Source organism: Antennarius striatus, chromosome 2 (genome assembly GCF_040054535.1).
Source record: "Antennarius striatus isolate MH-2024 chromosome 2, ASM4005453v1, whole genome shotgun sequence".
In the NCBI taxonomy this organism is placed as follows: domain Eukaryota; kingdom Metazoa; phylum Chordata; class Actinopteri; order Lophiiformes; family Antennariidae; genus Antennarius; species Antennarius striatus.
The window spans coordinates 6,528,340-6,554,326 of record NC_090777.1 but is presented as its reverse complement, the minus strand read 5'-3'; the positions used below and the strand labels follow the sequence as shown (position 1 = coordinate 6,554,326).

General features: G+C 41.2%; 1 protein-coding gene and 1 long non-coding RNA gene across 3 annotated transcripts; one reads left to right on the top strand and one right to left on the bottom strand.

The window, feature by feature from the left end:
- pex10 (peroxisomal biogenesis factor 10) lies at positions 1-24,866 on the bottom strand. 2 transcript variants are annotated; one of them, XM_068307248.1, is made up of 6 exons: positions 24,423-24,866; positions 24,087-24,167; positions 23,602-24,014; positions 21,734-21,900; positions 20,943-21,078; positions 1-1,052 (listed from the first exon to the last, which is right to left on the bottom strand). In XM_068307248.1, exons 1-6 carry the CDS (start codon positions 24,532-24,534, stop codon positions 1,047-1,049), a joined length of 915 nt encoding a protein of 304 aa, XP_068163349.1. In that variant the 5' UTR covers positions 24,535-24,866; the 3' UTR covers positions 1-1,046. The 2 variants fall into 2 exon arrangements, with proteins under 2 accessions (XP_068163349.1, XP_068163340.1); XM_068307239.1 differs by lacking the exon at positions 1-1,052 and adding an exon at positions 14,663-14,995.
- Positions 3,261-7,156, top strand: LOC137589471 (uncharacterized). Its single transcript, XR_011034189.1, has 3 exons — positions 3,261-3,984; positions 5,878-6,072; positions 6,605-7,156. It is a non-coding gene; the product is annotated as an uncharacterized lncRNA (long non-coding RNA).
- Positions 24,867-25,987: the final 1,121 nt, after the last annotated feature.

Genomic DNA, 25,987 nt, shown 5'->3' with positions numbered 1-25,987 from the left:
ATTGAGGTGTAATCAAAGTTTATTGAGGGGTCAGTGTCAGGGTCATCTCCAGCTCTCCAAGGGTCCAAGCAATGGTGTGGCCGAGCTAGTGGAGATCTGGACCTGGCCTGACCTGGAACGTGTGTCCACTCTCCTCATATGTTTACAGACACATGAAGATAACATTTGAAAAAAAAAAAAAAGTTTTTTCAGATTATTGTTCATATGTACTCGATGGTTAATTCAGATAGCTTCTCTTCATTTATCATTTCAGTCATGATCTTCTGTATATACAGTATAAACCTGCATACATACATGATGTTATACACATATAAAATGGGTTTATAATGTTTACAATACAGGAATAAAGAAAACGAAAGCTTTAAATATTCATGTTTAGTTTGTCTTACTACTCATCAATGGCGATTAATCGCTCCAGACCGGGAACGGTTTCATCTCGTCATGAAGATAAAATCACATTGCCATCTTCCCTGTCATAACAGCTCCATAGCCAGCGGAATATTCAACGATCTTCTCATTTTTGTCTCCAAACACTCTGTCTTCCTCTGACCACTACTGACCGGTCGAGCAAATCGTGGTCGATCGGCTACAACAGACTTTTTTTTTAAATAAAGCTTTATAAACACCATGTGATCCTATCGTGGCCCCCTTTCCCTGTAGGCAACTGATGACAGTCCAGGGTGGGAGACAGACAAGCCCTGATGTGTTTCTTGAAGCACTTCATGACTACAGGTATAAGTGAAATTGTGTACTGCTGGCTTCTTGGGGACAGGAAGGTTGATGGATGATTTAAGGCAGGATGGGATGATGGCTTGTTGAATATCCTGGGTAAGACCCCCACCAGCTGGTCAGAGTACGCCTTGAGTACCTCCACCAGTACTTCACCAGGGCCCGCAGCCTTTCTGGGACTCACTGACCTCAGCACGTCTCACTGCTTGTTCCTGAGTGCTGCTGCTGCTGGGGGCTGGTAGAAGCAGTGGGAGTGTTTTGTGCCATCTAACCTCAAAGCAGGCAAAGTAGTTGACTTCCTCTGTGAGACATCAGCCCTAACACTGTTGGAAAGCAGCCTGATGTGAGTCTAATAAACACGGAAACAATAAAACTAAAAACACCTCAAACCTTAAACACCAAACAGGACAGCAAGAAGCCACTGCACTCATGTGTGCGGCCATTTTGCTATGTATTTGGAACATACATAAACTGATACTTTCAAATACATGGTACATGATCTAGCTCACGTAGAAAAAGCACCAGCCTGTGTTGCATAATGACTTTCAGATGATGTGTTGGCTTTGGAGCAATTATGGCTCACTTAAAGCTGCCACAAAATAAGTCATGCTGGGACTAGCTATGCTCTTCAGGGCACTTTTCACAATCCCCACAATCCCCTAAAAATATTGTTCCCCATATTTTTAGTACCTCAGGTTTATTTCATTGTTGTCTATTTCCACAACTGGTAAATCCTGAACAGGAAAGTTCTTAATAAAAATGTTCTTTATCAGAATGAGATTCCACAAGACTAAATATTACATACTTGATGACCACACAAGGCAGTTGTTATCGATACGTTTAAAGACACACCACCACATGTGTCATCCCTCTGTCATCTCTGCAGGAAGTGACTCAAAATGCAGTTTCTAATTGTTCAATGACTGCTATCTCAATGTTAATATCAAGTTTGATAGTTTACAATTTGTATTAATTATTATTTGATATTATTATTAAGAATAGGCTTATGATTTGTGAATGTGGAGACACATGGCTTCAAAGTATTCTTTAGATAACAATGTCATGACTTAACCTCAACAACTCCCACTCGGTTAAAAATCAGGCATTCTGAACTGAAGAGGCCTACTGGATGACAGACGAAATGTCTCCAAGTTGTCTCCAAGTCTAGCTGAATTTTCGACAGAGATCTAAATAAATTTGTACACAGTGGTACCTCTACTTATGAATGTCTCTACATACAAAATTTTCTACTTACAAAATGCCTCAACAGGAAAATATTGCCTGTAGTTATGAAAGAAATTTCGAGTTACGAAAGGTATGGCCCATACAGTATGGGCTGCTACTCGCAGCTCCCAAAGGTTCCTGAACGCAACATTCTTATAGCTGCTCTGCCATTGGCTATTACCTAGCCTCTTCCTGGCATCCCATTGGCTAAGAGCGACCTCTGTGTGTAGCTAGATAGGTGTCTCTGCAGCGTCCTCATCATTCGGCCCTCAACCCATGAGGTGTTCTGACAGTTTTACGCAAATATATTAACCTTTTGAGTATTGGCTATGGACCCCAAGAAAGTGACGGAGAAAAGAGGAAAAGAAAGGACGAAGAAAATCGTTTTTTTGTCCATACAAACAAAGCAAGAAATAATAGAAAAGCATGAAAAAGGGTTGTGTTTGGTTGAACTAGCCAAAGAATATTGCCGTAATGCATCTACAATTGCCACGTTATTAAAACAAAAGGAAGTTTAAGGAGTTTAAGGCATCACGTCGGTGGTTGGAGAAGTTCAGAAGGAGGACTGGAATTCACTCTGTTGTTCATGGTGAGGCAAGAGCGCATGAACCAAAGAAGGCAAAAAACAAAGAGGACAGCAGTTAAAAGGTAAATGACCATCATTTTTATTCTTTATTCTTTGTTTTTTACACTACGCACAACTCTCATTTATTGTGTAATAATCTAATCGTAACATGTATTTGTTACATGTTTTGATGCAGTTTTATGCTTTATAAAACATTTATGTCTGAATTTTGGGGGGCTTGGAACGGATTAGGGCATTTGCATGGAAAACTCTACTTACGAAATTTCTTCCAGAACCAATTAATTTCGTAAGTAGAGGTACTACTGTACTGGGAGCACTTGTATGTGCTTGATTTGTTCATGTCGTGTCTCACAAAGTCACAAGTCTTTTGTGGACAGGTAGTCCTTATCATTCAGTCATTCATTCATTTTTTGAGCAGTTTTTTTCAACTTTTGTGGATCATGGGGGTTACTGGAGTCTCCCAGCACAATTACTTACAGTATATTCAGTAATCTTTATTCTATGAATGAAGAAACTATCCTTCCAGACACAATAGATAGATAGATAGATAGATAGATAGATAGATAGATAGATAGATAGATAGATAGATAGATAGATAGATAGATAGATAGATAGATAGATAGATAGATAGATAGATAGATAGATAGATACTTTATTAATCCCGGAGGAAATTGTATATAAAAAAATAAAATAAAATAAACATGTAAAACGTGTGTGTGTGTGTGTGTGTGTTTGTGTGTGTGTGTGTGTGTGTGTATGTGTGCGTTTTACAATTCCGTTGATTGGGTACATCATAGCTGTAACCATTTCTTATTGATGCAGTAAATGTAGTTAGTGTAGAGTGTTGAAAGTATTAAGATTTCTGCTGAGATATTGACTCAGAGGAACTCCTCCCACGCATGTTCCATCCTGTGAGGACACAATGAAGAATTGAGACATACTAATTTGACCTGCTGTCACCTGATGTTCATTTGTTGTAACAGATTCAGTTGGAAGGTAAGTGCAGTTTGTCTCTTCCTGTACTGATCTTAATAAAATAAGATGTAACGTACTTTCTGTTTTGAAAATATTTTCACTGAAACTAAAAAAACAAAACAAAAACAATGAGTAACAACTGACAAGCTTGTTTTAGTTTGTTTCAATAAAATCTCAAATTATTTTTTGTACTGTTTTAATTTAGAAGCAAAGTTTTCTGTTCTGATTTATTTGCCCATTCGGATTCACAGTGAATCACTGTCACCTGTGGAAATGGCGGTGAACTTCAAAAATTGTTTATGTGGGTTCTTTGATGCGAATGTGTTGATTGCAGGTAAGGAACTAAACAAAAATCAAGCTAATAAGAGCATTTAGATGTTCTAAAATTGAACTGGAGCCTTGTCTATATTCTCTTTTAGCATTTGCCATTCTTCTTGTATCAGCTTTCCCAGCTGCCCAGATCACGTTAGGTGAGTGAGTGACTACTCATGTGCAATCTTGCTTCAGTAAAAAGTATCTCAATAATCTGAATATACAGTATGTAATAAACCATTGTAATGTAATTTATAGGTTTTGATCTTTTGTTTCTGTTTTTCTTCTTTTATATAATTGATCGTATATTGAGGGATGCGGTGGTTCAGTTGGTAGAACAGGCTATCTAATGATTGAAGGATTGGCAGTTTGAATCCTGGTCCACCAGTCATTTGTCAATGTGTTCTTTGGCAAGACACTCCACCCTCATTGCTTTCAGTGAGGGCAGTCACTGGTGTGTGAATGTGTATGAATGTTCCAGTGGTGGTTGGCGCTGCTGTTGGCATGGATTACATCAGACAACCATCACCAAAATGAATGAGGAGTGAATGAATAATGGAACTGTTGTGAGCACTATGAGTGTCCAGAGAAATGCAATATAAATGTACACCATTATTATTATTATTATTGTTTTATTTTATTATTATTATTATTATTATTACTATTATAATATTATGCAGTTCAAATGATCTTAACTATGGATCTTCCAATTATTTCCAAGATTGCTTTTTACATACAGTGCTCTCTCATTACTCACAGTTAATGTGTTCCAGGAACCACACGCAAATAACAAATTCCGTGATATAGCGACAAACTATTAATCTTATTATTTATGGTAATTTAAATGTTTATGAACCCTCCCCATACTGATATTAAACCACCTCCTATCTGTATTACCTTTTTCCAACACTCTTATTGACTATTTAAAGCACTTGTGTGTCTCATGGAAGTCCGAGACTCCGTCAGCCACTAGAATGCATGCACGGTATCACGTGACTGCCGACCAAAAATCTGCGATGAGGTGAAGCCGCAAGTGTTGATGCACGAATGCGCGAGGGTGCACTGTATTGCTATATTATCCACATTATAGAAACACTCTGAAACTATGCTGTGTTAGTGAACAGACCATGTTAGGATGACATAACACTCATGGACTTATACCACAATTGAAATCTTGCATCATTTACAAACACTCTTGACTGATGAACTGAGACTACTTATTGTACATTCACAATGTCCTGCACTCAGACAACACTGTTTTCAAGATGATCCTCTGACACATGGATCTGTAAATATGTGAAGTATGTACGGGAAAATCAACGTCTAAATCTACGTAGCAAAATAGGGTCATGTGTGAATCAGGAAAAACACCGGAGGAGTGTAAATAAACTTAACAGAGTGTGCAGTACAAACAGAAAAGACAGTCAATTGTTGTGTGTGTTATTGTCCTGGTCATAGCACAGTAGTAGCATACTGTCTGTGTACAAGAATAAGTCTGTCAGGAACTGTAAAATGTGCTCGTGGAACCATGTTGCCATTGATTTTAGCAAATGTATGGCTTGACCACTCATCATTTTGTAACAGACAGCATTATAACAGCATTTATCATCAATTATTCTTTAATTAATGAAATATAACAGACCATTGGACAGTTTTCAGCTAAATCCTATGCTAGTTATACAGTGAACATAATTTTCTATCTATAAGGTAAAAAGCACAATCAGCTCCTTACACATGCATAAGATCTTTTTTTTTTTTCTGGATTAAAGTAACAGCCTCCATATCCTACCAGTATCATGTCTCCATACATATCATCTAATATAGTATTTGCATCATATCTCTTCACTTTGTTTAGTTCTTTTTGCCCCATTTTCTATAAAGAACATTTTGGTTATGCTGTACTATAATAGAGTCCGTAAATGTCTGGCAATAAAAATAAAAAGACCATTTGATCAACTGACACAATGTACTTTTCAAACACACACAGATAGCTACATTTTAATCAAATGTCCTGTCCCAGTTTTCTGAAAGACTTCATTCTGTGTGCACAGGTGCCGTGAACATGTATGAGTGTCCAGCAGCACCAGCAATTCCAGTGTATGTGATGGTGTGTGGGATACTGGCCCTGCTCATAATGGCACTCTTTGCTGTTCCAAAGCTCCTGTTTCCAAGAGCGCAAGGGAGCAGGGTGTGGAATCTGAGTATCTTTAGCCTGTTGCTGTTTATTTTCATCTGGTTCCTCTATGGTAATTATCATTGTAGGGCTAAGGAGGGCATTAGGTGGTGTCCTAAACTTCAGATGTGATGAATGCTGCCTGTTAATTATGTACATGTCTTAAGTCCAGACAACTTTATTAGTATAAAAATAAGTATGCAAAATAAGCATGATCTTGATGTCTTCTCATAGTTTCCCACAGTAAGGCATGCTTTGACAGGTATTACATTTAATGTTAATGTCGTGTCAGGGTAGCATCTAAATTGAAGTAATGACATAAGAAATCAGGTCATGTGAAATACTTACTAAACAAGGTATCTTATCCTTACACATTCATACAAACAAATACAGTAATATAAACATAAGGTAGCTTAATGTTATCCTATTGTGAGTAGGAGGAGTCCTTTATAATACTGGGATATCAGATGATGGCAGATTTTTTTTTAATCTATGGAGGAAACTTTGATCTAAATCCATATTATAATGAGGCACAGTACAGTATTACCAGATTCAACTTGACTAAATATTTTTTTTTGTGTTTCTTCAACTCTTTCTATCCTCAGGTAGTTACCAGATTTATTCGGTATATCCACCGTCATACATCCGACTTGATCCAAACACCTTCAATGACACCATTTCTACTCCAGCTGCACCTGACAATAGGCCTGGCATCAAGTTGAAAGAACAGGACAAGAGCCTTCCAGACCTCAACCACACGTTGCTTTTAAACCCTGACCCTCATGCAAACTCTACTTTAAGGAATCTGAACCAAACTTTGTCTCTTAAAAGCACAAACACAGAACACACTTCTGGCCTGACTGCATCAATCTACTGTGATAGAACCACATACCTGTTTGCTTTCTGGACCACCACACTTGTCTATATTTTTGCAGGACACGCCCTACTACTCTTTATCTGTATATATGGTTCCATGAAAATTGGACATTTGATTACAACGTACTTCACCACTTGAACTGAGCAAAATAGGTTTCTATTCTATCCTAACTTTTTAACTGTTATATTACTCTGAATAAATTTTGGAAAAGTGAATACTTCATAATCACATGTTGAACATTCTGTGTCAAACATTTTGCGAAATAAATACTTTAGCACTTCCTCTGTGGAAACAGTTACTTCAGTTACTAAAGGAGCACATAAGAAGAGAGAACTCTGCACTCTGAAATCATCACAGAGCATCAATACCAACATATACAGTATATATTGTACTGTATTACTAGTGGGAACCCGTGGAAATTCTACGATAAAACAACAATATCAGACTTCATACCAAACATATGAAAAGAACAAATAGCTACCTTGTTCTATGGCGCTAACGCGACACTGCTAACATGGAGCGCTCCAGCTAAACAATAGCCAAATGATGCTAGCCGAGCTTTTGCTACAACACAGTGTGAGATGAAGTGATGTCATGTATGCTAGCGCATATTCCTTGTAGATTACTTCTGGATTAGCTGAATAGTGATTTCTACATTTTACGTGAATGATGAATGAATGAATAAATATTTTTAACTTTATGACTCAAAGAAAGAAACAGACGAACAAATATCCAACTGTCAAGCATGTTTATCAGCGCATCGACGTGGAGCTGTTATACGTTAGAAGATAGCTGGTTTTAACTCTGTCCATTCTGTGTGTACCTGTAGACACGGGTCACACACACTAACGTCACAATGAAGATGCCCCCAAGATGGAAAACCTTTCGGTTACAGCGTCCACACGACAATGCAGACCCACTGTTTTTCAAAAATCTTCACTTTGGCCAGCACTTTCATCCCAGATATCTGCGTTGTCCTCTGGATGACAGGCGTAACCGCAACAAAAAGCCTCGCTGCCCGATGCCTTGTGCCATATTGTTCACGTGATTTCTTCTGACAGATATGCCATGATTGGTTGGGCAGGTAGTGGGTGGAGTTAAAGCGTGACAGTGTGAGATTTTCAAGTGAGCTTATTCAAATATATAGATGGGGATATATATATATATATGTATATATATATATATATATATATATATAGTTTATTTCCCTGGTTTGATCCATGTGACTCCAATGACAATTATATGATAATTATCCACAAAACGATGAAAACTAATTTGTGCTTCCTGATGATGTGTCCAGGGTGAGACTGTTTAAAGTGAAGAGAAAGGGTCCTATTACTGAATACTGTGGAACTCAATAATGCATTTTGAGAGAACTGTCAGGGCCTAAAACATGACTGGCAGGGAGAACCCAAAAGCACGACAGCGAAGCAGGCAGGTCAAGTCTTTAAAGTGTTTAACAGGACAGGCAGGGATCAGGTACCGGGTAATCAGTCCAACAAGCAAATGAATAAGACAAACGACAGACGAACGGGCAGAGTCCAAAAGCCAGGCAGGGGTGATACACAACAGGCAGGCCAAAAACCAGGCAGACAAATCCGAAGAGGAGTTGACGAAAGGCAGGGTCCAGGAAACAATCACAATAATCAGAGCAACAGGCAGGATTCAAAGGCTGGAAGGTCAGGCCGAACACTAGTGATGTCAACTTTGTTCCGGTGCTCCGATTCACTCCCCGGACTCGGTGGGCATTCCCATGTGAACGACTGCTCCGCAGCCTGCTTCAAACATGGAAAAAAACACGTGACCGATGACGTTTTGCGCACAAGTGCGACGAAACACTAAGCACCCCATTCACCAGGTGACACATTGGCACTCCATTCACCAGGTGAAACAGTTTAGTCCAAATGCGTGATCCAATACACCAGCAGGTCAGAGATGTGTTAGAATGGATGAAACAGCGCGGTGTGCTGCCAATCGTGTCATTATCCCTTGGATTGACCACATTAGCATTCCAATTGCTGACAATTTGCATTGTAATTACTTTACAATGGATCCAACCAGAAAGAGATCCCAAGTCTGGCAACATTGTGAGCCGGTGGCACCGAACAAAGTAAAATTTAAATTTCTGAGAAATTCATTTTCAGGCTCTGTTGCTCACATAGTAGAAAATATATATAAATACTATCACTTCTCATATATACTAACGGGTTCCTAATAGTATATTATATATATATATATATATCACTCTATCTGACACTATCTGTATCTGTTCAACCATCTAAATTATCTGTATCCGTAGCTGGGCGGGGCTTAAACCGGAAGTGGGTGTAGTTTGACCAGAAATGGGTGGGGCTTAAATCTGTACGTTATTTTAAGTCTGCAATTGATATGGATTGATCAGAAGTTGGTATATTTATTGTTTATTTTAAAACTATTTACAGAACAGCCACAAAGTTGAGATTCAAATCAATGTTTTTGATCACATAAGTAGGAGAACTATTTGCAGAACACGTTTTTTATTAACTCAGAACATGAAGTGCATTAATGAATACAACACATGCAATAGGCATGAAACAGAATTGTCATACTAAACACAACTTTCTATTTTTTTTCTTTTTTGTAATTGTTATGTTCAAACTTTTTCCCCCCACTTATTTATGTTCTTGCCATTTAGTTTTCACAACAAGTTAAACAATGTTGGTTAACACTACAACTCCCAAGGCAGTCATTTTGACAGCTTTCAAAATTTGCAATGTCATAACTTGCTTTTAAAATAACTTATCTACCAATAGGAGCCTGACTTTTCCTAAATGTGTGTATATTTTATTCTGACATTGTTTAATCATTAAAATTTCAAAACACAAAAGAGATCTAAGTCGTGACTGCTCAGATATTATTTGTATCTTCTTCTTCTTCTTTACTTTTTATTTCTATGCCTATTCATGATTTTCTATTTGTATATTCATGATGGGTTATTTATTAATCTTTGTAGTTGGTGTTGTACTACTTTCTATGTGCTAGTGCTTTCTGTGTGCTTTTTCTGTGTATTGTGTACTCACTGTGCTGTGTGCGAAGGAGACATTTTCCCTGATGGAACCTCCTTGAGGGATAAATATACTCTACTCTATACTCTACTCTTCATCTTTTTTTCCTTTCGGCTTTTCCCTTCAGGGGTTGCCACGGCGAATCAGTTGCCTCCATCTAACCCTGTCTTCTCACACCAACTACCTTCATGTCCTCTTTCACTACATCCATAAACCTCTTCTTTGGTCTTCTTCTAGGCCTCCTGTCAGGCAGTTCAAAACTCAGCATCTTTCTACTAATTTAGTCACTATCTCTCCTCTGGACATGTCCAAACCATCTCAGTCTGGCCTCTCTGACTTTATCTCCAAAACTTCTAACATGTGCTGTCCCTCTGATGTACTCATTCCTGATCATATCCTTCCTGGTCTCTCCCGAAGAGAACCTCAGCATCCTCATCTCTGCAACCTCCAGCTCTGTCTCCTGTCTTTTCCTCAGTGACAGTCTCTAGACCAAACAACATCGCTGGTCTCACCACAGTTTTGTACACCTTTCCTTTCGTTGTAGCTATCACACAAACCCCCTTGACACTTTTCTCCACCCCTTCCAGCCTGCCTGTACATGCTTCTTCACCTTTTTTTTCCAGACTCTCCATTGCTCTGGACTGCTGACCCTAAGCACTTGAAATTCTCCACCTTCTTGATCTCTTCTCCCTGTAACCTCACTCGTCCACTTGGGTCCCTCTCATTCACACACGTACTCTGTCTTACTGCGGCTAACCTTCATTCCTCTCTTTTCCAGGACAAACCTCCACCTCTCTAGTTTCCCCTCCACCTGTTCCCTGCTCTCACTCAAGATCATAATGTCATCTGCAAAAATCGTAGTCCATGGAGATTCCTGTCTAACCTCGTCTGTCAGCCTGTCCATCACCACAGCTAACAAGAAGGGGCTCAGAGCTGATCCCTGATGCAGTCCCACCTCCACCTTGGACTCCTCGGTCACACCTACAGTACACCTCACCACTGTCTTACAGTCCTCATACATGTCATGCACTGCTCTAACATACAGTACATCTCTGCCACTCCAGACTTCCTCATACAATACCACAGTTCCTCTCTGGGCACCCTGTCATAAGCTTTCTCCAGATCTACAAAAACACAATGCAGCTCCGTTTTGCCTTCTCTGTACTTCTCCATCAACATCCTAAAACCAAAAACTGCATCTGTAGTACTCTTTCTTGGCATGAAACCATACTGCTGCTCACAAAAGCTCCCTTCTGTCCTTAGTCTAGCTTCCACTACTCTTTCCCATAACTTCATTGTATGGCTCATCAGCTTTATTTCTCTGTGATTGCCACAACTTCTCCTCCACTCCTCAGGCATCTTTTCACTATCTAAGATCCTGTTGAACAACCCAGTCAGGAACTCTACTGCCACCTCTCCTACAAACTTCCAAACCTCTACAGGTATATCATCAGGACCGACTGCCTTTCCACTCTTCATCCTCTTCAATGTCCTCCTCACTTCATCCTGGCTAATCTTTGCTACTTCCTGGTCCACAACAATCACCTCTAGTCTTTGTTCTCTCTCATTCACCCACTCTTCAAAGTACTCTTTCCATCTTTCCATCACACTACTGGCCCCTGTTAATACACTTCCATCCCTATCCTTAATCACCCTAACCTCCTGCACATTCTTATCATCTCATGTCTGTCTGTCTTGCCAACCTGTATAGATCAGTCTCTCCCTCCTTACTGTCCAACCTAGCATACAAGTCATCATAAGCCCCTTGTCCAGCCTTTGCTACATCTACCTTCACATTACGCTGCATCTGCCTCTACTCCTGTCTACTCTCCTCAGTCCTCTCAGTGTCCCACTTCTTCTTAGCCAACCACTGTCTCTGTATACACTCCTGTAGTTCCTCATTCCACCACCAAGTCTCCTTATATACTTTCTTTCCAGATGACACACAAAGTACTCTCCTACCTGTCTCCCTGATCACATTAGCTGTAGTTGTCCAGTTATCTGGAAGCACCTCCTGACCCCCCAGAGCCTGTCTTAACTCCTTCCTAGAAGTCATGCAACACTCTTCCTTTTTCAGCTTCCACCATTTCATCCTCTGCTCTGCCTTAGCCCTCTTCATCTTCTTCACCACCAAAGTCATCAAATACACCACCATCCTATGCTGTTTGGCTACACTCTCACCTACCACTACTTTGCAGTCACTGATCTCCTTCAGATTAAACCATCTACATAAGATGTAGTCTACCTGTGTGCTCCTTCCACCACTCTTATAGGTCACCCTATGTTCCTGCCTCTTCTGGAAGAAAGTATTCCCTAAAGCCATTTCCATCCTTTTTGCAAAGTCAACTACCATCTGTCCTTCTGTGTTCCTCTCCTGGATACCAAACCTGCCCATCACCTCCTCGTCACCTGTTTCCTGCGCCAACATGTCCATTGAAGTCTGCACCAAGGACAATTTTCTCACTTCTAGGTATGCTCTGCATCACTTCATCAAAGTCCACCCAGAATTTCTACTTCTCCTCCAGCTCACATCTTACCTGTGGAGCATAACCACTAACAATATAGAACATCACACCTTCGATTTCTAGCTTCGGACTAATCACTCTATCTGACACTCTTTTTACCTCCTGGACATTCTTAACAAACTCCTCCTTCAAGATGACTCGTACTCCATTTCTTTTCCTATCTACACCATGATAGGACAACTTGAACCCTGCTCCTAAATATGTAAAGAAGATAAAAAAAAACTGCTCTTATGTCCAGCCTAGGGATATATTAAGCCACAGTCCTGTCACTTTTAAAGGGACAGTAAACTCATTTTTAAGTGACATATATTTTGTTTATCATTGTGAAGAATTTTTTTTTTTTCAGATGTTTGGCATCATCAGTGTGGTCAGAAAACCTTAAAATCTGCGTTGCAACAGCTTCCATATCCAGTTGTTACGTGGGGGTCATCCGTCATCGGTGACACCCGTGCTTCAGTAGTCAGGGCAGCCATTAGAACACAGTGCGATCACTGAAGCGACAAACCTGAAATAGCCATGGTTGCCTGTGAGGTGAGTGGTTGGTCCAACACCACAGGAGTTAGACACAAAGATACAGTAGGAACCCATCTTTCTAAAGAATACTTTCTGGAAATCTTGGAAGGATTTAGAGAGCAAGGATAAAGAGGGTATCCATCCATCCATCTTCCACCGCTTATCCGAAGCCGGGTCGCGGGGTACAAGCGTCACACGGGGAGCCCCAAACTTCTCTTTCACTGGCCACATCCACCAGCTCTGACTGGGGGATCCCAAGGCGTTCCCAGCCAGCGTTGAGATATAATCCCTCCACCTGGTCGTGGGTCTGCCCCAAGGCCTCATCCCAGCTGGATGTGCCAGGAACACATCCCTAGGGAGGCACCCCGGAGGCATTTACACCAGATACCCAAACCACCTCAGCTGACTCCTTTCCACGCGAAGCAACATCGAATAGCAGTGCTTCTCACCACATCTTTAAGGAAGACACCAGCTATCCGACAACAGTGCAGTAAAGCGACTGCAATACCGCTCATGCTGCCCCAATTCTCCATCCAATCTCACGCTCCATTGTTCCGTCATTCGTACACAGGACCCCAAGATACTTAAACTCCTTCACTTGTGGAAGGACCTCATTCCCCACTTGGAGAAGGCAGTTCACCGGCTTCCTGCTAAGGACCATGGCCTCAGATTTGGAGGTGCTGATCCTCATCCCTGCCACTTCACACTCGGCTTTAAACCGGACCAGCGAGTGCTGCAGGTCACAGGCCGATGATGCAAACAAGACCACATCATCTGCAAAAAGCAGCGATGCAATCCTCAGCCCACCAAACTGTAAACCCTCCTCACCACGACTATGCTTCGATATCCTGTCCATGAAAATCATGAACAGAATTGGTGATAAAGCGCAGCCCTGGTGAAGGCCAACAGCTACTCGGAACAAGTCCGACTTACTACCAAGAATCCAAATGCAGCTCTCACTCTGGGATGCCAGGGATTGGATGGCCCTGAGGAGAGGCCCCCTCACCCCATACTCCCACAGTACCTCCCACAGTATATCCCTAGGGACCCGATCGTATGCCTTCTCCAAGTCCACAAAACGACAAACGGTAAAAATGACCAAAGATCCGAGAATCTACCATGAGCACTGGATGATTTCATAGAAATTTGAAGGTAAGATAATTTTCGGACAACCCATATCATTTATTCTGAATTCTCAAGGTTTAGTGGATAATTAATTCATGTCTGGAGCTGTTGGGAGGTATTGTATAACTTTTTTTTTTACCAGATCATCACTCAGTTATGGCACTCGCGAAAAGTAAACTTTTATCAGACTTGATAGACAGGTCTGTTTCAGATGAAGCCACCTGTGATGAGTCGCTAGATGTCCGCAAACTACCATTCCTCTGCATACAGCTGGTGATTATTATAGGGGATAAATACACAGTATCTGATGACTATGACAGGATTTTAGATAATATCCTGATAAATAAATGTGACACTGTTGGCTCGTTACGTCGTCGGTCATTACGTCGTCGCTTTCTGTGTATTCATATAATGGCTCTGATATGGAGTTACCGTGATGTCTACAACCGCCACTACCGCTGTCATGGTGTGCTCAATTATTTATGATAGATTTTGTTTTCCTTAGTCCCCATTGCTCATAAAAAAGTAAAAATGCCACCAAGCCTTCTGTTTAGTAATGTACTTCAAATATAGACCTGGTTCATTTTGACCTTATTGTTCCTTTAATGTCATCCTCTAAAAATTCAAAACAAATATTTGGACATTATCCACATTTTACAAGATCTGCTTTAAAATTTACACATTTTAGAAATCAAAAAGTGTCAATCTACAACAATAAAGGTAGCTCCAACTGAAAAAAATGGATGGGAAAAAAAGTCCTATTTTTGAAAAGCTCTAGCTACTGTGTTGTCTGCTCAAACATGAATGAAACCATTAAATCATGCTTTATAACAACCCGTAGTTCTAGCAGCTGTTCCTCAAGTAGACCAGTCTGTGAGGCTGGAAAGTTTCCCTGCACAGTGGGCACTCCGTCTGTGAACAACAAACAAAAACAATGTACATGTGACAGCAGTACATTCATGTACACAGAGTCCCTGTCATGTGCCTGTCCTTATTAGGGACAGTTGCAGGGAAAGTATTTTGCTAACAGAAGAGACTCACTTTGCTGGGTTACAGTCTCCATAATAATAATAGAAATAAAAATGGTAACAATAACAGCTGCAAGCAGCATTGAATGTCCATCATGTCTGATGCCTGGGGAATGTGCCAGCTGTGGTCCTGTTATTTGACATGTGCAGGTAAACCCAATTTAAAGTTTTTGTTACACGCACCACAAAACAATGTCCACAGGGTTGCGCTAAAAGACACCTATTAATTGTTCATCCACCTCTAGTGAATAATGTAATTGCTTCGTGCTGAAACGGGAATACACTTCAATTGAAATGAAACAATGTCTTCTTTTTGTTGCCAGCAGATAGTTGCTACCCTGAGAATTGCTACCAACCACATATATATGTGTGTGTGTGTGTTGTGTAAAATTGTATATTTATTTCTATATTTTACAGTCCCTGAAACGAGTAGAGGACGTGCATCTGCAAAAGGGAGAGGTGCGAGGAGATGTCCATCACTGGAGGTGGATGCTGGTGTTTGGGGTCATGGTGGCTGGGAACCCACTAAGTTCCCATTCGTGGCAACCCCTGGTCCCCAGAATGCGGCTGCAGACCTGGATTCGGACCAGCCGGTTGATTTCCTGGAGCTGCTTCTGACTGACGAGCTGCTGGGTCATATTGCCTCTCAGACCAACCTGTATGCATGGCAGTTTATACAGGCACATCCAGAAGCTCTGACACACTCCAGAGAGAGGGTGTGGAAACCAGTGACAGTTCCAGAGCTCAAAAAATACTTTGGGCTTACGTTCCTCACCGGCTACATAAAGAAGCCCAGCCTCAGCATGTACTGGAGTGAGGATCCACTGGAAGCCACTCCGTACTTCAACAGCACCATGCCACGCAACAGGTTCCAGCTGATTAGGAAGTTTCTCCACTTCAATGACAATGCCTCACAGGATGATGGAGATAAACTTTATAAAGTGCGTCCTTTCCTCGATTCTATAATTTGTAAATTCAAAGAGCTGTATCAGCCACATGAGAACATTTGTATAGATGAGGGGATGTTGCAGTGGCATGGCCGCCTGAACTTCATGGTTTACAACACTCAAAAGCCAGTCAAATATGGCATAAAATCTTATATTTTGTGTGACTCGTGGACTGGCTTTTGTTATAATATGTTGCCTTATGTTGGCCACACTCCCGGACATTGTGTTCTCCCTCCTTGACCGCCTGACCGAGCATGGACAATTTTTATAACTCTGTCAAACTGTGTGAGCAGTTATGTAAAAAAAACAACTAATGTCTGTAGAACTCTGAGGAAAAACCGTGGGGAACCACAGATTATCAGAGAGCCGTCAAAGACATACTTGGGTGAGGAGGGGAAGGTGGTGCGGCACAACGGCCGGGTACTGGTCTTGGCCTGGCAGGACAAGCGCTTGGTGAGGATGATTACAACCTGCCACAAAGACAGGATGCAGAGGGTGGAGGTGTGGCAGAAGGGTCAGCGGGACAAAGTGGCACAGCTCAAACCAGAGTGTGTGGTGGAGTACTATTCCTGCATGAATGGGGTGGACAAACTTGACCAGAACATTGCGTATTACCCCTTCATCAGGAAAACTCAAAACTGGACAAAAGTTTGTCGTGTATTTGTTTCAGATTTGTGTGTACAATGCCTATGTGTTGTTCAGGTCCAGGAACCCAGGGATCAACAAAACGCACCTGGAGTTCATGAAGTGTGTTATAAGGTCCTGGACTGAAAAGGGGCACGTGTCACATGAGGAGGGTGAGGAGAAGGAGGTCGAGGACGTGCTGCAAACCGAGACCCAGAAGACAGACTCGATGGCCTGATGTCCAGGCATACACTGGAACATTTGAGGGCCACCACAAAGAAAGCACATCCCTCAAGGAAATGTTGGGTGTGTGTTAGAAGGGGTGGGAGGAGTGAGACCAGGATGTGGTGCAAGGCATGTTGTATTCCCCTGCATGCAGGAGAATACTTCACTGTGTATCACACTCGAAAAAAATATTATTGATCACACTCACACTCACCCATACACTCACCTGTGAATAGTTCTGACAGTTGAGAGTGAAATGAACGTACTATTTGTTATCTTTTGTCTAATTTTCAAAATGATTATAAAATCATTTGTTCATCAAAAAATATTTTTCTAATCTTGTTTTCATTGTTTCAATAAGTAAAAGTATTTTCAGAATTTTGAAATTGGAGTTTTGCTTGAATTTGCTTCTCTGCAGTAAAACGTCATTATCTCTGTTTTCTGGTCAAAATCAGCCATTTTTGCTGAAACCACCCTGTGTTCTACGGGCATTAACTAAACACACAAAGATGCTAGAAACAAACTTTTTCTTTCTGTTGAAAGAAGACAGTCTAACGTTTTGGGTGATATGTGGAATGTTTATGTAGCCTAAAAAATTAATATCTGGTGGGCCTTCAAAATTCAGTGAAAATGCTCAAAATCTCTGGCACTGGGGAGCTGTCCGCTCTGAAAGTGTCTGGCAGTCAATGAGTTAGTATCAATCCATATATAGGGCGCATTGGCTTATAAGGCGCAATGTATTTGTATGTTTATGAGAAAATTAAAGGCTTTTAGGTACACCTTATATATATGAAAAATACTGTACAGCGGACCCTCACTATAACACGGTTCAACTTACATGGATTCGCTGTTTCACGGATTTTTTTGGTGCAGTTTTTTAATGCTTTTTTTTGACAGTGCGTTGTGTTCTGCATCTTGATTGGCTAAAGGACTGACCAACGTGAACAGTCTTGGCGCCTCGTCTCTGTACAGCTTGCCAAATTTAAGTTTGCAAATTTACTCCGTGACAAAACCCACAATGTCAAAGAAACGTTCTGCATTGGCAAAAGCACCTGACAATGCGCCCAAAAGGCAGAGAAGATGCTAAATATCGCAGAAAAAGTTAAACTTCTGGACATGCTGAAGGAAGGTAGAAGCTATGCGGCTGCCTGGCGCTATTATGGAAAAAATGAATCTTCGGTTCGTTGCATAAAGGAGGAAAATAACATAAGGAGGACAGCAGCAATAAGTTTAAACAAGGATGCAAAAAGGGTTGTTACTGTCTGCAACAAGACCATTGTAAGGATGGTCTTAAATATAATAGAAGGTGGCATGTCTGTTTATAAAAATCTTGTCCTCAAGAAAAAAAAGAGTGCCAACAATTACCCATTACTACTGTATGTTCTTCTCTCGGAAAAAGACACCTGCACCACAGCCTTCAGCAGAAAAAGACGCTACAGCGGAGCGGAGTGAGGAAGACGCAAAGTTAGAGGAACTGTGAAAAACGCGTGAATCACACTGTGTCCAACCTCGTACTGACTATTAAAAATATTTTACAGTAAAAACTATAATAATTATTTGTTGAAAACGTTTGTTTTTATTTATTGTTTAATGATTGGGCCTTAAAACAGGCTTTGGTCTTTGATTTCATTGTATACGTAGTTCAGTATTGTATAATAACTAAAAAATAGAGCGGACCACTTCATGGATTTCACTTAGCACGGGTACTTTTGGAACTTAAACCCATGTTAAATGAGGGTCCACTGTACTTGTGCAATGTCTGTAGCGTCCAGGTACCTCACCATGCTATCAACAGAGATGTTGATCCAACCGAAATGAAAAACTACAGCAGTAAAAAGTCAGTCAGTAAAAAATCAGCCAAAAGAAATGAGGAACGAAAAAAGTATCGATGGCCACAACATGGAAAACTATTCCTGTTTTGGGGGTCGTCTGATTGCTGCCCCACTGATACACCTGTTGTCGATTTCGTTAACAACAAAGCAGCTGAAACTGATTAACAACCCCCTCGGCTACTTAACTGACCGGATCAATATCCCTGATAAGTTGGTATCAGGAATATTGATACCTTTGAGCAGTGTATATATGTGCATATTTTTTATACATAAAAACATACAGTATACATATGCATAGTGTGTATATATACATACAAAGGTAAAGATATATATATATATATACACACACATATACATATATACACACACACACACACATACATATACACACAAACGGACACACACACATATGTATATACATATACAATGGTACCTCTGGTTACAAAATTAATTGGTTCTGGTAGAAATTATAAGTATAAAAGTATAAAATTTGTAAGTAGAGACGCGTTTTCCATGCAAATGCCCTAATCCGTTCCAAGCCCACCATAATTCAGACATGTTTTATAAATCATAAAAATGCATCAAAAAACGTGTAACAAATACATATTACAATTAGATTATTACACAATAAATGAGCATTATTCATAATGTAAAAAACAAAGAATAAAGAATAAAAATGATGCTCATTTACCTTTTAACTGTTGTCCTCATTGTTGTTTGCCCTCTTTGGTTCATGTGCTACTTGCCTCACCATGCCGAACAACAGAGTGAATTCCAGTCCTCCTTTTGAACTCTTCGAATCACCCACGCAATGCCTTAAACTCCCGTTGTTTTATGGCTTTCTTTTGTTTTAATAATGTGGCGATTGTAGATGCATTACGGACATATTTTTTGACGCGATCAATCAAACACATAACTTTTTCATGCTTTTCTATTATCTCTTGTTTTGTTTGTATGGCCAAAAAAAATTTTCTTCTTTTCTTTTCCTCTTTTCTCCATCACTTTCTTGGGGTCCATAGTGAATACTCTAAAAGTTAATATATTTCCGTAAAACTACACCACATAGGTCGAGGGCCGAATGACAAGGATGCTGCATTGACACCCATCTAGCTACACACAGAGGTCCCTCTTAGCCAATGGGATGCCAGGAAGGAAGATAATAGGTAATAGCCAATGGCAGACCAGCTGTAAGAATGTTGCGTTCAGGAAACTTTGGGAGCTGCTAGTAGCAGCCCATACTGTATTTTTACCTTTCGTATCCTGAAATTTCTTTCGTAACAAGAGGCAATATTTTCCTGTTGAGTCGTTTCGTAACTTGAAAATTTTGTATGAAGAGACGTTCAGAAGTAGAGGTACCACTGCATATATTTATTTATAAATATATCAAATGGGTACAGGACCGTAACACACACAAGGGGCCTGTAGGCATGCAGGTGACGGGGAGGTAGGGTGTTGGGAAGCTCCTTTGTAGTGCACCCTTAATGAGCAACATATAAAGGGGCGGTGCCTCGCTCAAGGGCACTTCGGCAGTGTTCGAGAGGTGAACTGACACCTCCCACTGTCAGTTCACTCCGAAATTTTTTCACGACACGGGTCTTGAACCGGCAACCCTCCAGTCCCCAGCCCAAGATTTAGTGTACTGAGCTACTGCTGTCCCAAATAGCAGACTTATAACTTTAGGCATAAGCAATAGATCTTCGCCATTTCCAAGACAATGCCTTTCAATTGCCTTAAAATTGCATTGCTAAGGCTGCACTGACCAAATTCAAGTTGATCCTATAATACACATCTTATGTGTACGGTATTTTTTTAAAAAATCCTGATGTCATTCACACATGTGAAAAAAACATACTTCTGAGTGTAATGCACAGCAAGGTTCCTCTGTAATATTCTCAGGAATGCTGTACATTTTTCCATGTTTTGTTATCGATATCAGATCATATTATTTACCGCCCAGGGGATATCCAGGCTTCAGTGTACTTTTATGTTGTGAACATTTACAATTTCTGCACTGTTGTGTGTCAAAAATTCTAAATTTCACCTTAAAGATACTTGTAAGAGTTTTAGTGTTACTGGTACTAATCAGAAAACCTCAGACTCTTGCTGGCGCACATACTGAAACAATTCCAATTCTTCATGTAGTACAGTACAGTTATATAGAGAGATTCAACTGAATCAATATCAGACATGACAGAAGCCTGACCTTCATGTTACACCACTCAGTGATACACTCCCAGCAGAAAAGGTGTCCACAAGGAGTGGATGTGGAGTGTCTCCTCTCCTCCAGGCAAAGGATACAGCGGGTAACTCTGGAGCCAGAGCATTGTGTTCTCTGAGAACTGCAGACACAATGAAAGAACTCAGGTAAGGGAAACAGAAAAAAAAGCGGTGGGGAAAATCAGGAGTGAGCAGCAGCATGAAGTTTCCAAAATGGCAGAAGTTGGACTTCAGAGGAGGTGTAGGCTACAGACACAAAAGCTATTGTGGTGATGGGGTTTGGTCTGTGTCCAGTATCACGTGACAAAAGTGTAGCTCAGGTTCAAGTGAACAGTGTTAAAGAGTTGGGGTGTGTTGTGGCAGTCTGAATGGTCACTCTGTGAGCAAAAGTGTGTGGAACTCAAGGAACTCTGCCTCACTAAGATCTGTCTCCTAGAGTGTATGACAGATTGGACATTGTCGGGACCTGTCTATGTGTAAGTTTGTATGTAGGTAAAAACGCATGTCCTCATCATCTAGGAAATGGTCAGAGAAAGGATGCAAACCAGACAGTCTACCACTGATGCAATAGATTACGAACTACAAAGATCAAATCTGATTTGCGGTCGACGGTTACATTATTTGACTGATCAAATGTCTGAGTCTGACCACAGTGTGGCTCCACTGCACTGTGGTCAGACTCAGAAACTGCAACACTGAGATATTTACGTGCAGAGTATGGATTTGTTGCTTCACAACAAAATCCCTGTACCACAGCTGTTTGGTCCTGGTCTGTACCTAGGGTTCCTGCACCGTTTCAACTCCTGTCTGGCCCTATATCTCTGTCTCCAGGTATTGAAATGCAGGCAGATTGTGATGAGTAGCTGAAGCACGGACACAGTGCCCAGCAGCTTGTAGCTGTTCCTGATGGTCCTGTCGCTGCCGCTCAGCCCTGTCACACTCACCTAAACACACACAATATAACACCATGTCAAACAATTTGCACCAGGACACTACTATATCAACAGCATGGAGATTTGCGTCATTTCATACTGTACAATGAGTAACTATTCCATGTGACACACTGATATTTTAAAGATACTTCATTATTCATTGACTAAAATCACATAGAACGTTAGACCTTTCTTAGTTATAATTATGAACTAGCTGGAACCCGTGGAAATTCCACGATAAAACAATATCACACTTCATACCAAACATATGAAAACAAACGTATTGGTATTATAAACCAAGCGCACCCATCACAGAGTTCTCCCACCATGGGGCAGCGCATCCTGGTCTGACCCAGACCTGGTGGCAGCGTCTTTGGCGAGGAACGTGAATGAATATATAAACTTCATGACTCATAAAGAAACAGATGAACAAATATCCAACTGTCAAGCATGTTTATCAACGCCTCTACGACGTGGAGCTGTTATACCTCAGAAAATAGCTGGTTTTAACTCTGTTCATTCTGTGAATACATGTAGACACGGGTCACACTAACGTCACAGCCGTTTTCGTCACAGCGAGATGCCCCCCGGATAGAAAAACTTTCGGTTACAGCGTCTAAACAACAATGCAGAACCGAAATTTTCAAAAAACTTCACTTTGGCCAGTGTTTTCGTCCCCGGATATCTGCAGTGTTCTGTGGACGAAAGGCGTAATTACAACGAAAAACCTTGCTGCCCGATGCTGTACACCATATTGTTCACGTGATTCCTTCTGGCAGATGCGCCGTGATTGGTTGACAGGTAGTGGGTGGAGTTAAAACCTGACACCGTGAGGTTTTCAAGTGAGCTTCTTCAAATATATAGGTGGGCAGATTTTAGCCTCACCCATAATGAAGAACAGCCTTTTTTATCATGAATATTGCAGCTTGATTTAATATCAAAGTGATGTATTTACCAACCCTACTGTTAAAAGTCAAACATGAAGATGCACTGATTGGTTTGTGCTCATTTTAAAACCTTGATGTGTTCTTTGAAGTATGGGGATACTGGTATTCTCTCAACCCAGCAGCCAAAAAATGAAAAAAAAAAAAATCTTCTTGGAAAATAACATCCTTATTTATTAATAATAATAATATTAATAATAATGTATTAGATTTATATAGGACTATTGTGGACACTCAAAGACGCTTAAAAGTGGCTCCATTATTCATTCAATCCTCATTCATACTTGGTGATGGTAAACTACATGTGTAGCCACAGCTGCCCTGAGGCAGACTGATGGAAGCCTGGCAGCCAATCCACGCCTACGGCTCCTCCGACCACCACCAGAGCATTCACACAGTCACACACCAGTCAGTCCCTCAGTGGAGGCACGGAAGGTAAAGTGTCTTGCCCAAGGACACAATGACATAACTAGGGGAGTGGGAGCAGGATGGATCGAACCGCCAATTCTATAAACATTGGACAACTTGCTCTACCACTGAGCCACTGCTGACCCTAGTCTGATCCAAGCATATAATTTCTAACTGTTGGGATAAGAACATGTTTAGCACTGAGTGGCATCACCTTTTTTTTTTAACTTTTTGTGAGGTTGTAGTAATGCTCTGCCTAATATATTTGTCATTTACATATCAAAGGATTTTTCTATTCTGTCCAATAGGAGATTTATATGAAACATGCAATAAAATAAACTGAAGAAAATAATTAACCTACATAGCTTATGCCAGCTGCCCTCTTAGACAGGTGATAAATGCTGCCATTGATGTAAAAAAAAGCAACGTGGAGTCGATGCAGAAGGGTCACACCATGCTGGAGGATAGGCACCACTGGAAGGCATGCCTTCCTCTGGCTCACTGACAGCAGCCTCAACGCCCTCTGCATCCACCTCTTCAGCAACAACTCCAGGCTCCACAGTCCAGATACTGCGTGTTGCCATCTGACACCATTGCAGCTCTCCTGTCCGCCATTCAGCTCGTTCTCCAGGCACACAAGGACCTTGTCCAGGAGGTAAGGACAGAAGACATAGCAGAGGACAAATACACCTCGTCTGGCCCAAGATGGGATTTTATGTTTACTGGGATCAACCTGAATGACGTTCACATACTCTTCACCCAAGGTTTGGTAACCTGGTGAGAAGAACAATTAAAATATGATACAATAAAACACAGCAAGGTTTGCTAGCTTGGCCGGCTACTTACCTGAGAATGTTGTTAAGCCATGGTATGCAAGGTCAGCCAGCAGCTCTAACTCTTTCCTCCAGTCCAGCCAAAGTTTGGATCCTATACGTGTGTGCATGTGTGTACAGAGAGAGCCAGAGGGGAGGGGGGCTTTAGTATCAAGATAAACCCATCGAGTTTAAAAAAACAAACAATTGAACAAATTCCACAAAAGACGAAGGATGCAAAGTTTAAAACACGTAAAATGTTGTTTTTAATTTTAAAAAAAAAAATTAAGTACAAGACTATGCAGAAGCCCATTCTGCATTTACATGCTGTTAGATGGCTGAGTAGGGATGGTATAGTCACCAAACTTACCAGCAAGTGTTTGAAAAGATGCGCTTGCCTTGTTTCGTAGGAACACTTGATAATACTCGTCCTTTTGACTCGACCGGATCAACTGGGACTGGTTAGCAGGGGCGAGGGGCATTGTAGGCTCATAGAAGGGATCGGGGTCACGTTCAAACGTATCGCTAACAACCAATGCTACATTAAAGGGCTGACTGTCGACTGACTGTTAGGTTAATACGGAAAGAATCCTTTGGTGAAGCGCTAACATGTAGCCCTCAACCTGCTATGTGCTCAGCAACCCAACGTGAAAGAGATCGCAGGAGGGACCAGTGTATCGGCAATAGAAACACCCAGCCAACATAACCAGTTCCGTCTACCGTGTCCTGTATTTATTGTCTGCTTACGCATTAATTACTTTTTCTTCTTTTAAACACATCTTCACTAACTGCTACTTCCTTTTCCGCTTCTTGCTCTTCTTCTGTTACTTGTATCGGTTGGCAGACAGCTTCTCTGTACATCACTGCCACCGTCTGAGCGGGAGTGTGGACAGGAACCGCTCTACCAGCTGCAGACACCTGGATTGTTCTGCTCAGTTTGCTCGTTTGCAAAAATTGAGAATCCTGCTATGCGTTGTAGGATTTTTCTTTCCGGATGGTACTGAGGACATTCTATTTTTTTTTTGTTGTTGACATTTTTGTCATTTCCTGATTATCATAACATTGGCACAAGTCATGTATGTTTACCAATTAGTAATCATATACTGTCGAGACTTCTGCGTCGGGGCATCATCCTGTTGTTTTTTTTTTTTTTTCATTTCTTTTTGCACTATGAGTTGTCCATGTAAACTTCTTTTCAAACAATATAACCTGAACATGCAAGTCTTTTTCAACTGGATCAAGTTATTTTTCTTTTCTGTAAAGAACATCTTTGATTTGGTCACTGAAAACCTTACTGGGCCTGCGGACCGGTAATCGGACCGGTCTGAGCTCGCCTCCCCCAGTGGCCAGCCAGTCTGCGGTCCTGGCTGGCCCTGTTTGCTCGGCCTCGGCCTCCCCCTCTTCTGCCCACGGGTTAAACCCGGTCAGCGTAGACAACATAGCACGTTAGTCATAGGCGACTCCATCACCCACAATATTAGACTAGCGGCACCAGCAACAGTATGCTGTCTACCTGGGGCCATAATTTCCGACATTGAAGCTAACCTCAGGCAGTCAGAAACGCTCCAGCAGTTCATTTAGGAACATTGTAATTAATGTCGGCACCAATAATGTAAGGTTCCGGCAGTCAGAAATTACAAAGAATATATCGGTTAGGTCTTTGGACTGCGCTAGGAAGATATGTAACGAGTAATGCATCTCTGGCCTTTTGCCTGTGCTGGGGAATGATGAGATTTATAGTAGATTAACAGCTATGAACCGCTGGCTGGCGTGTTACTGTACACAACAGGGTTTAGGCATCGTTGATAACTGGCCTTCCGTCTGGGGCCGCCCTGAGCTGCTGAGAGCTGACAGCCTGCATCCTACTGGGGCAGGGGCAACTCTTTTGTCCAGGTACATATGGACCTTACAGCATGTTTAACACTAGCCATACAG